This window comes from Periplaneta americana, chromosome 12 (genome assembly GCF_040183065.1).
Source record: "Periplaneta americana isolate PAMFEO1 chromosome 12, P.americana_PAMFEO1_priV1, whole genome shotgun sequence".
NCBI classification, from domain to species: Eukaryota; Metazoa; Arthropoda; class Insecta; order Blattodea; family Blattidae; genus Periplaneta; species Periplaneta americana.
In genome coordinates this window covers 39,811,448-39,824,200 of record NC_091128.1, presented here as the reverse complement: position 1 = coordinate 39,824,200, position 12,753 = coordinate 39,811,448, and the positions used below count along the sequence as shown (strand labels likewise).

Below are 12,753 nucleotides of genomic sequence, written 5' to 3'. Positions count from 1 at the left end.
GTGAAATTTATCCACTCAAAAGTTTGCTACCCTATAAGAACAACATTGTACGTGTACACATTTTTGCAGCTCCTGTAAATTTTACTAAATGTAACTTATAACGTTGTTCCAGCCGACGCAATTATCTCGGCACAAAGTTCTGAGGAATTAATGACTAACTGGTGCTCTGGTAATAAATTCATAGTTGATATGACCAAGAAAATGTGTTTAAGTTTCCATGAAAGTTCTCTTAATAAAGAATATAAGTTTAATTTTGATGACATTTTAACAAGTACTCAAAAATATGTTAAATTTCTTGTTTTGTATGTTGATAAATTATTGGACAGGAATGAGCACGCAGATTTTTAGTAAGAAAATTAACTTGGTATGTTTTGCTATTTCACATTTAACAGAATTTTTAGACAAAAAGGATTTGATTTCAATTTACTACTCTTAACTCTATTCATACTTAAGTTGTGGAATATTTTATGGGATAATTTTGTTGATAAGAATAGAATTTTTATATTACATAAACATATTATTAAGGTAATTTGCAAACTTAATAATAAAAGATTCAGGTAAAGCTCATTTCAGAAATCTCAAAAATCTGTTTCTTGTATATATATTTATGAAACGTTAATAGTAATAAAATAAAATAATATTTATGAAACGTTAATAGTAATAAAATAAAATAAACTTCAGTTATTTAAAAATAAAGATTTTCATAACTGATAATCATTATGGAAATTTCTTCTCTATTAAAAAAAACAATAGTAGTAAATTTGAAAAATCTCGTATATATATGTTGACATTAAGATTTATAATAAACTGTCGAATAACTGCAGGTATTTACTACAAAATAAATTCAAAACTGCAATTAAAATTTTTCAGTTCGTAATAATGCTTTTATTCCATATTGGAATTTTTAGATCGTGTAGCCTATTTTAAAAGCATTTTATTCTTTCATTGAACCTGCATAGAATTGTAATGTATCAGTCCCCTAACTGTACATTGTGCAACTCAAACCAAGAAATGGATTCGGAACACCTCAAAATCTGTGCTTCAGTGGCTGACCATGATAATATCTTTGAAAATTATTGGAGTGCAAGAGGTCAAATGACTTTATTGTCAAACGCCTGGCATTAGAAAACAACAGGTCTTTCATTAACAATATCTATAGCAAATGTAACTGCCCATATGACAAATAAAATGAATATGAATATTTATTAGAATAAGAAGATAAAATAAAAGCCTGCAGAACCCAGTGAGTAAATCATTTCATAGAGTAAAAATAAAAGAGTAAAATACATTGATCATCGATGACAGAAATGACTACTTGTGCTGGAATATGATTGCTAATTCCTGACATGATGGTGGCAGCAGAGGAGGTGGTGGTGGTGATATTGGTATCATAGCAAGTCAACCATTATCACAAAACTACAATTAGCTCAGCAAGTGGCTTCTCACAAGGAACGTTGGATTTCAATATCCAGAGAATACTGTGAGATTAATGTAATAATCCATGGCGCTACAGGCCGTGAAGGGCCTAGACCAACCATCCGGCTGCTGGCCTCATGCCCACATGTCGAAGCAGAGATGGACGATCATCCAACCAGAATGGAGGTATCGTGTGGTTAGCACGATGATCCCCCCAGCCGTTATAGCTGGCATTCACAACCGGATTTCGCTACCTATCATAGTTCCCAAAGTGCATCACGATGCTGGGTGGGCACCGGTCCCATACACTGGCCGAAATTTCATGAGAAAATTTCTTCCCCCATGCATTCCATAACGCGAGTCCTAGGCAGGTGCCTTAGACCACGACGCCACGGAGCGGGACTATACTGTGAGATTAGTAATGAAAAAATTGGCTGTGAACAAGTTTACTTCACGGAATTAGCTTTGCTAATAATTTCTATTTCACTAATCCTCTACTATCAGAATGTCACTACTTTCAAAATTTCAAGTATTCCCAAAGTATCTACTTCAAATAACTACAGTCACACGCTTGTAATTAAGCAGTGAATATGACATCAGACTGCTGTATGTTTCATTACACGAGTCATTTACTTCATACATCAATCAAGTAAAGAGAAAGAAGTGCTGAGTTAGTTTTGAATGGTCGTGTTATTCTGATCATGCAAAGCGTGAAAATATTATTTTAATTAGTGGCTGGAATTACGGTGGTTGAAGAGAAATAATCTGCCTTTTATTAATTTACTAATTTCATTTTTATAGTTAGATTTTTTATCGTCTTCTATCTCAGTCTGTATTCGTGAATATATGAACCTTAATAAGAGCGAGAGCAAGAATGCGAGGGAGCAAAGATAATAAAAAATAATAATAATAATATAATTCATTTATAAATAAGAAAAGAGTAAAATGTATAAATGAGTTATCTTAAAGTATATAAAAGTGTATGTATGTATGTATGTATGTATGTATGTACATAGGTTGGATAAAAAGTTATGGCAACACTGCTGTCACGTGACGATGGTGCATTCGAGAGCTGCCAACTGTGCGGACATGAACAAGGACTGTTAGATGAGTTAGTGCAGCCAGCGGCGACAGTACTCTGTCAATCTACTGCAGTGTGTAGAACGTTGACTTTCACAGGGGTAGTGCAAGCGCCCTAAGACCACGTTTACAAAACTAGAGCAATGTTCCTGGATCAAAATTGAAATGACACGAGGTCGTAGTGCACAAGAATGTTTTCAGGCACTGCATGAAGCATGTGGCGATGCAGCGTTGCTATATCGCACAGTGGCACGATGGGTTAAAGCATTCCGGGAAGGCCTTGTTGGACCGGTACCAAAGGGAAGATGACGACTTTCTTGGACGAATCGTCACTATGGACGAAACCTGGACTCGCTCGTATGAACCAAACTTGAAACACCAATCAAATAAATGGAAGCATCCTGGTTCTCCTCGTCCAAAGAAAGTGCGCCCTACACAAAGTGCTGTGAAGGTGATGTTCACTGTGGCATATGACATTGATGGGGCAATACTGCACCACGCTGTACCTCCAAGGCAGACGGTAAACGCGGACTACTACTGCAGGTTCCTGCAGCACCACCTTCGTCCAGCTCTCAGGAGAAAACGACGATACTTGGTGGTACAGAATCCCATCATTCTTCACGACAATGCAAGGAGTCACACCGCTGCTGCTGTCAAGGACCTCTTGTGCCGCTGGCAAAGGAAGATTCTGGAACATCCACCGTACTCACCCGATATGAGTCCATGCGATTACGATCTCTTTGTCAAAGTGAAAGAACCACTGCGAGGGACCCGGTGAGATGAACTTATTCGTACTATAGGGCGGTCAATACGGTACAGCAACAAAGATGGACGCGTTGATGGTGTACGCTGCATTCCAAACATTTGAGAAAAGGTGATAAATAAAGGGGGAGACTATACTGAAAGTACGTAAATGTTGTACCCCTGTGAATAAAGCTGTGTCAGAAATATCGAACTGTTGCCATTACTTTTTATCCAACCTATGTATGTATGTATGTATATATGTATGTATGTATGTATGTTCTCTATACAAATCTACATGCTTTGAACGATATGTGCCAAAATTTGCACATTTAACCTTCATAACCAGGAGAAAAACATATGCTATATTAAAATTGTGCAAATGGACGTTAAATGAATTAAAAAAAATTAAAATAAATACGATCGAACATTTTGTAATACTAAAATCACTGCCTGCTGAATCACATCCTATAGCTGCGTAAATTGCCTGCTCAATCAAAGTTATTTTGCCGCTAGGGGCAGGCAGTGCCCACCGCTATTAACATTATCAGTATATGCAAAGTCACTACCTGCCATCTAGTGGTTGCTCACGCATAACCATTGATTGGGCAGACAGTGTAAGCAGTCATAGGGTGTGATCCAGCAGGCAGTGACTAAAATGCAATCTTCAATAGTCAATTGTTCTTTATTATTGTCTGTTGTATTCAACAATACCGACTCTCATTATAACACGAAATTAAATAACATTGTTGTTACACATCACGAAGGCTGAAACTAGACAATTCATGCAACACATATCTTTACGCAGTACAAAACCATATTATGTGCTCCTCGATTCAGTTGTAGATACTATAGTGAGCAGACTGTGTTTTATCCAACTGAATTCTTGAATTCTTTGAAACCAGAAGGATTGCTACCATATAATTTAATACTTAATAATGAATCACCAATAGTACTATTGCGAAATACTGACCCACAAAAATTATGTAATGGAACAAGAATTGGTGCGAAAAAAACTCATTCAAAACGTAGTAATAGAAGTGACAATATTATCTGTCAAAACGAAAGGAGAAGATGTTTTTATCCCACACATTCCTATGATACACACTATCATGCTTTTCGATTTTAAGTAACAGCAATTTCAGTGCGACTAGCATTTGTAATGGTCATATTAAAATTGAGTTCAAGGACAGTCGCTCAAAGTTGCAGACATTAACTTAAAAACTCCGTGGTTTTCACATTCTCAACTATTTTGCAGGCATAACGGGAAACAATTTGTGCGTTAACAAGTCATGAACGCATTTTTATTTTAGTTTTCTCAAAACTTGTAAAATGAAAGTTTTACTGTACCATGTTTTAGTCTGTGTCAATGTTTTGAATGTTAAGTTGTTCAGTTTTAGTTTCTGAGTCTTAACTTAATTAAACCTACAGTGCAGTAATGTCCAAAAACGAAAAGCATATTCAGTGAGTGAAAAGCTTAAAATAGCTGACCATGTAAAAAGTGAAGAAACAAAAGCAAGCTTGTTGCGGGAATGCGGCATTCCAGAAGGTACAATTAGAGGAGGAAGATATCATAAATGTTATAGGTATGAAAATCGTGGTGAAAATTAAGAAAACGACGATGAAGATGGCGGTGATTCTACAAGTGTTACTGAAGTGATATCTCATCTAAATAATGTAACGTCTCGGTTGGAAAGGCAAAGTGAACCAAACAGTGTTCGTCTCCTCCATCTTGCTAATATAAAACAATACGCAAAGAAGAAATGCAGTGATTTAGTCCGCCTAACAAAACTTATGGACTTTTTTAAGTCAGTGTAATATTAGGATAGTTTATAAACAGTGAAGTGAAGTACTGCTAAAAACAATACAATAACAAGTTTCATGGGACAAACTGCATAACTAGTGAGTCTTCAGTTTATATTACAGTACGTATTACATTATTTAAATTCATGTATAGAGTTATAGTGCATTAAATTACCATAACACATTGACTACAATCACTTCCGATATAATAATAATAATAATAATAATAATAATAATAATAATAATAATAATAATAATTTATTTTAGCTGGCAGAGTTAAGGCTGTAAGGCCTTCTCTTCCACTCAACCAGCAAAAAGTGTAAGCTATAACGTGGGGGGTTACGTATGTCCCCCAATAACAGCGCTATATCAGGCTTTTACTGTATCTTGTAATCTTGGTTATAAAACATAAACTATCATTTTATGATGAATTAGACGATGTCTAATGGACAAAGTTTAAAATATTCTAAGACAATGGGAATCATTAAGAGCATAATGAAACCTTTCCTAGTACAGAAGCATACTAGAATACACCTGTATAACACCTTGTTATGGAAGTGAGGCACAGACAATTAGAAAAAAAGACGAAAGTAGAAAGACAGTTAAAGAAATGATGTTCTTGTGAGCAACAGCAGTATATACAAGATCAGACCATAAACGTAATGAGGATGTTATAATGGCAGAACTTTCAGTTGAACCAGTTCTGCAATATATAAAACAATATCAGACTGGATTAATCCTCTACAATGTACGCAATTCCACAGAATACCAAAAGCCATGCTTCACTATCAGCTGCATGACAAGGGAACATTGGGTTAGCCGTCGGCTGAGGTGCTTGCCTGCTGATCTAGAGTTGCGCTCAGGCATGGATTCAATTCCCCCCTGGGCTGAATACCTAGTTGGGTTTCTTCCGAAGTTTTCCCCAACCATAAGACGAATGTCATGTAATCTATGGCGAATCCTCGACCTCATCTCGCCAAATACCATTTCACTATCACCAATTCCATTGATGCTAAATAATCTAGTAGTTCCTACAGCGTCGTTACATAACCAAGTAAAAAAAAAAAACTGCTGGGTCGTCCAAGGAAATGATGGCATGAAAATTCCTTTTTGAGTCCGTAACAGGCCATGTGGCCTTACACTTGTTATGGATGATAATGGTGAGGGGAAAGAGGAGAACCTCGAGAAAAATGTCTCAAGGCTATTTTATCCACCACAAATTCCTTTGTGATCCAGATGGGGATCGAACCCTGGTCGCCATGGTGGAAGACAGAGACTCTAAACACTCAGCTACGGACGAAACTTAAACTGCACTCACTGCTGAGCTTGAGATTCTTTATCCTTAATTCTTGCAACTGACTCCTGCAATCCTCGCCTTAGTTGCAGGTTTTCCAACTCCAGAGCACACATTTCTTTAGCCTGGGTATCTGTAACAAAAAAACATACTGATATAGAAATATACCATCTGTGATTAAGATCAAAGTAATTCGAAAAGTGAATTGGTTATACTACTACGGTTGCCAGATGGCCTGTACTTGGGACCTGAAAAATCTTTTCCCCGTATGGGCCACAAAAAATCCTGTATTTACAGACAATACATCAAAGACGGCCAATTTTTTTTTCTTTTATTTTTCCCTTACTGTTTGTGGGGATATCTTGTTTTTGAATTGCGATAAGAAACAGTCACATTTCTTATTAACATCAATGCCTTTAGAAAAGCAAATAAATTTCAACCACCTGCTGCCTCTGTTTCAGTTAAAAGTAATTTCTTTCTCAATCCCAATCATCATTAATGTATCTCCTGAATTTCAGCAACAAAAATAAATTAAGGACTTTAATGGTATAAGACTAGGGTACTTTTCCTTATACTGTATTTTAACAATCTAGTACATACACGCTCTGAAATGGCTCCCATAGATTTCTCTCTCTCCTAAGTTCCTCATATTTTCCACGAGTTAAATGTTGCAACTGTCCCTTATTTACATTTGAAAGCCTGGCAACCCTAACCTATATACTACCATAACATCATAGAAAGAATGCAGTGGAAACAATTACTTCAACTACTTTATTAGCCTGCAAAGCATTAATAAATAAAGTGCTGATATCTCTCAAGCACACTCCCGAATCCGAACATCAAACTTCAAGTAGTCAACTGTCATAATAAAATTTCTTTTCTACTCTTAAGCATTATTCCGATTGCTATTATTAGCATATGTGTTGAAAACTTGCAGCACTCATGCTATACTGGTATACTGTTTCCAGTTTATGAATCAACGAAATAGGGAGTAGTTTCATGGAGAAGAAGGGATGGGAAAGAGTGTAGGACAGAGGCATAGTGAGTACAGCGTTGACACATAAAGGAAGGACAGAAAAATTCTCTGAGGTTTCTCGTGCAAAATGTTAAGCAGTAAAATATGTTCTTGGAGAGAACATAGAAAATCTTATCTTGCCAAATCATCTTTAAAAGCAAATGCTATACAAAACTTCTGCAAAAATAATATATTTTGTAAAAACAACATTTCCTAATTCAAGATTTTACTTCCAAGTGGACTAACAAACTTCAAAGGTATCCTTTACACACGCCATGAAGGCAATTTGGACATGCTTTCCTAAACAAAACAAATTATTGTAGGTGACCACACCAGTCACTTTATCATTCATCTTACACAATGGATTTATAAGATAATTCGAAAATGTTTCCCACTGATGTCTCAGTACAAGGACAGCAATAAGTCTCTACACTAAATTACTACCGTAAAACCTTGCTAAAACGTACTCTGTATAAAAAGAAAACCTGCACAAACGAAAAATAAATTTGGGAATGGAATGATTTCCTATGTAAAATAATACTTTAAAACGGAAAACTGCCTAAAGCGAAAACGGAATCATTTTTGGGCACCATTTAGGTAAAAAATCTGACTAAAACGGATAATTTTAAGCATAACTGTTGCTAAATTCTATCAAACCATTTTTAATTTTGCCATAATACTGTACGAAGCATGACATAATGTTTTTGTGTGACTGTACATGCAATGATCTGAAAGACTTTCGCTATTCCTTGCCAGGCGTTGGGAGGAAGCTTCTCTAACCATGTCACTATTCTGTGCTTATTGTCAAGGACCCGGGCAGGTTACAGACCCCCTGTACGGTTACTTCTTCCAACCCTCTTGCATTTTCGTTCATTTATTCTCAGTTTTGTGCTAACAAGCCAATATAGAGATAAAGGGCAGTCCCAGTAGAATAAAACTGTGAATAATTGTAGTGTAGTGTCAATTTAGTTTCACTTTCCCGTTTATTTATTCTGAGTTTTGTGTTAATATGCCAATACAGTGTTAAATAACAGTGGGAATAAAGTAAAACTATAGATGACCAGATGGAAGAGTGGCTTCATAATTTTAATGGAGCAATGAAACGTCAGGTCGTAAGGTCGTACTGTTTTCAGACAATGCTACCTGCCATCCAAAGATTGATTTGTCTAACGTCAAGTTAATCTATTTTCCACCAAACATAACTTCAGTTACACAACCGATGGGTCAGGGCGCAATTTACACTCTGAACTGATGCACGATGCGAAGGAAATCCTACAACGTTCCCTTCAAAAAAAAGTCGCGGCAATGCACTTTAAAAGAAATGCGGGGGCCAAGAAACTAGGGCACGGAGGGAGGGAGGGAGGGGGAGAGGGAGGGAGGGAGAGAGAGAGAGAGAGAGAGAGAGAGGCTGCAATTACGTAAGTTAATAAGTATGAAAATAAAATTCACTTTGCATGTACTGTAATAACTGTTATTTCAAATTATTTCTTCATTGTGTTCTTCCTACAATGAGCATATTGCAATAATCTATTCTTAGTTTTGCCAACACTCAGCCCTTTGTAAACCGAAAACCTGTGGGGGGGGGGAGGGGGGGAAGAAAGAAAAAAAAATTCTGGAACGATCGCGTTTCGTTTTAGGAAGGTTTTACTGTATTACTTTTACAGCACTGTTCGACAATAAGAGAATCAGGTTCATATAATACTTTATATCTATGTACCATTATATTAAGTTCATGATTCCTTACAATGACGAAGATGGAATGAGCCAAAGGGGTCAGACGTTAGGAATAGATTGCGATGAATATTAAACAGCATTAATCTAAAAACTGTTAATCATAATTAAATTCCACTGACCTGCAGTTCCATCTGCCCGACGTCCACTCAGCTTTGTTTTGTCTCTGTAACACACGATATCAATATTAGAGAATTTAAGTGGAACAAGCTCTCAACATTCGCACCAGCACCACATTGTCGCAACTGACAATGAAATTACAATATAAATTAGGTCTACATTTCATAAAACTGTTCCACGCAGTAATTAACAAAACAACAATTTTAAAGAAACTTTGTACAATTAATTTCCAAATTTTTTCTTGTTCGTAAATTCAGAAACGTCTCATAAATTATCTACATTAAATTAATAATACAATTACAAGAAGTTGATAGAGGCAGTGACGAATTTATTCATGGAATAGTCAAAGAAGGAATTCCTCCACCCAACTTCCCGGGAATGTCAGGTACAACTAAACTATTTTCTTGATTTTTAAGATAGGGGAATATGGGGCAGAACGGGGAAGAGGGGCAGGACGGGGTATAGCCTCTATCTTCCCAACAAGTAGTGAAATCGACCGAATTTTTTTTTAGAACTTCGTCAACTCATGTAAATATATCATCACAGAACACTTACTGGCATTCCTTGCATCTGTTGTATGTTATTCGTTTGCTGCATCATATTGTAACATTCATTTGCAACTTTAAAGTGATCTCTTGTCACACGTAAATAGAAATGAGATTTATTTAGATAATCTATTTTAATATCATATTATAGAGTGCTTACCTGGCTTTTAATTCCGAAACTTTCTTAACTTTCGTGCGTTATTTTTCTTGCCAATACCTCATAACTTAGAAATTGTGACTGTGGGGCAAAACGGGGTGGGGCATAACAGGGCAGTACCCCGTCCTGCCCCACGTCATATTTAATTAAATTTCACCTCCTGTAATGGGTTGTTCGTTCTGTTGTTTGTCAGAAGAAGGTTGGATTAGATGCGTATCACGTCTGAAATGGACTCACAATTGTTACACAGGAGTAGAAGTGAAGACGAGGATGCCACGCACATTTGCGTATTTTGCGAATGACTTTTTCTCAAGTAAACTTGTAAAATGTTGTAGTATTCACACTTTCAGTATATAATTTTTGCCACTTTTGCCATTTAATTATTACAAAAAATAGATACCCCATTTTGCCCCATACGTGGGGCAGAACGGGGCAAAACACACATTTCGAAAAACTAATTTATTTTAAGGTTATAATGACCGGATTTCACTCGAAGTGCATATTTTTTTACTTGTTTACAGTGTAATAAAAGCATATACGTCATAAAACCCATACATTTACATTATTTGATACCAAATAAAAGCATTCAAACGTTAACTATCCCGTCCTGCCCCATGTTCCCCTATTTATGATAAGTCTAACTTAAAAAAAATGCATTTCTAGTTTCTTGCCATGCAGAGATCAGCCTAAACCATAATTATCTCCCTGTACTTTAAAATCGTATATTGTAATTATTTGAAATATTCATATTTAGTGATACTGGTAGCAGGCACTATAAAAAGAACTCTGTTAAAGGAAATTAGGCCAGAAATTATTTTGATATCTTTCGTGTTCCGATATATGGACAATATGGATAAAGTTGTAACACATCACAAGCGCAACAAAACCGTATCTTCAACACTAAATATCAAAAGCTCTAAAAATATATGTCGATTTACATAAACATCTACAGATACATTACGCCTTCTGTGTTTATACATCGCTGAAGACAATCTGGGACGTGTAGACATACGTTTTTGCACAATTCTGGTCCGAATCAATTTTTTAAAAGTAGGTTACCAGACATCCGGATTTCGCCGGACATATCCTGCTTTTAGATGTCCGTCCTGCATCAGCCAGGTATTGTAGAAAATTAGAAATTGATCTGCTTTTCTCTCGTCAATCCTCAGTGGGCCAAATAAAGAAAATGTCTATGTCTAGAGTCCATTAAAGGAATTGTTTGTAAAATTTAATTGACATCTACCTTACAGGATTCTTGCTCAAACAAACTGGGTCATCAGGGAAGTTCCAATAATCAGGCAATCAAACGACTATCTACTTTTAAATAGCTAATTTAATTAACATGGGCATTACGACGAAGTGAAAAGAAGCTAATAGAATTATTTGAAATAAGGATATGGAGAAGAATGGAACATGTTAAGTGGACAGACAGAATAAGAAATGAAGCTGTGTTGGAAAGAGTGGGTGAAGAAAGAATGATGCTGAAACTGATCAGGAAGAGGGAAAGGAATTAGTTGGGTCACTGGCTGCGAAGAAACTGCCTACTGAAAGATGCACTGGAAGGAATGGTGAACGGGAGAAGAGTTCGGGGCAGAAGTAGATATCAGATGATAGACGACATTAAGATATATGGATCATATGAAGAGACAAAGAGGAAGGCAGAAAATAGGAAAGACTGGAGAATGCTGGGTTTGCAGTGAAAAACCTGCCTTTGGGCCGAACACTAAATGAATGAATGCTTTTGTATCAATTGCATGTACATGTCACGTTATGATGTCCTGTTTTTCTACTTTTACCTATAAAATATCCTGGTTTTCATTTTTTATCTGACAACCCTACTTCAAAGGCAGTTTCACTGGTTGCTGTAAATTCCTCGGCTAGATCTATTGTTGAAATGGATAGTCACTTTTGGCACACCTTGTATATTATTTGTGTACTCTTTCGAAAATTCGCTGGTTGCGAGAGAATGGGTAGATCCAGAAGAGAGGAGTCAGGCAATTCAATGAACATTAACAACAGCATGTATCAACACGTGCGCTGTTTGAAGGATATCATATGTCTCCTTTAATTAACACAGAAGTCGATGTTAAAACACTAAGTGAAGAACACTTCCTAAGAAAATATGTTTTCTTACCGATGTATTTCTAGTTGCTGCAGTAATTGATCTAGGTTTCCCAACTTCGTCGATCCCACAGGGCCTTTCTCTAGTTTATCCTTCAGGTCCAGCTAGAAATGAAAGCAAAATATGAATTTTGATTTGTTATCAATGACAGTTAAATAATTAACATGTCTTTTAAACTGCAGATGTTATGAAAGTAATGGAGTAGGCCTAGAGAGTAGAAGGAAAAGAAAAACACATTAACTCGGAGAAAAAATTCTTCTTTCTGATTTTGTCAATAAAAAAAAACTCGTAACATCCATATGAATTTCGTAATAATCCATATTTATCACAAAATAACAATCATTTTTATCAAAAGGTCTCGTCCTTGCAAAAGACTAGACATCATACTATATTTACTTTTGAGAAAATACTAATATAAAAAGATACAGTCGGCCTGGTTGGCGAGTTGGTATAGCGCTGGCCTTGTATGCTCAAGGTTGCGGGTTCTATCCCGGGCAGGTCGATGGCATTTAAGTGTGCTTAAATGCGACAGGTTCATGGCAGTAGATTTACTAGCATGTAAAAGAACTCCTGCAGGATAAAATTCCGGCACAACCGGCGACGCTGATATAACCTCTGCAGTTGCGAGCGTCGTTAAATAGAACATAACATTTAAAAAGATACATAAAGGAGTAACATGCTGTTACTTGCCAGTGAGTTCTATGCGAGAACTCTGAAATTCGCGAAATT

The 12,753-nt window shown here is 36.4% G+C and overlaps 1 protein-coding gene across 2 annotated transcripts in view; it reads right to left on the bottom strand.

The window, feature by feature from the left end:
- Positions 1 to 12,753, bottom strand: part of LOC138710322 (uncharacterized) — a 121,379-nt gene that overhangs the window by 18,429 nt on the left and 90,197 nt on the right. For both annotated transcript variants that reach the window (XM_069841130.1, XM_069841131.1), the window contains exons 5-7: positions 12,037 to 12,128; positions 9,203 to 9,246; positions 6,359 to 6,467 (exon numbers count right to left, since the gene is read on the bottom strand). In XM_069841130.1, the coding sequence (XP_069697231.1) occupies positions 6,359 to 6,467; positions 9,203 to 9,246; positions 12,037 to 12,128 (245 nt within the window). The remainder of the gene's footprint in view (positions 1 to 6,358; positions 6,468 to 9,202; positions 9,247 to 12,036; positions 12,129 to 12,753) is intronic.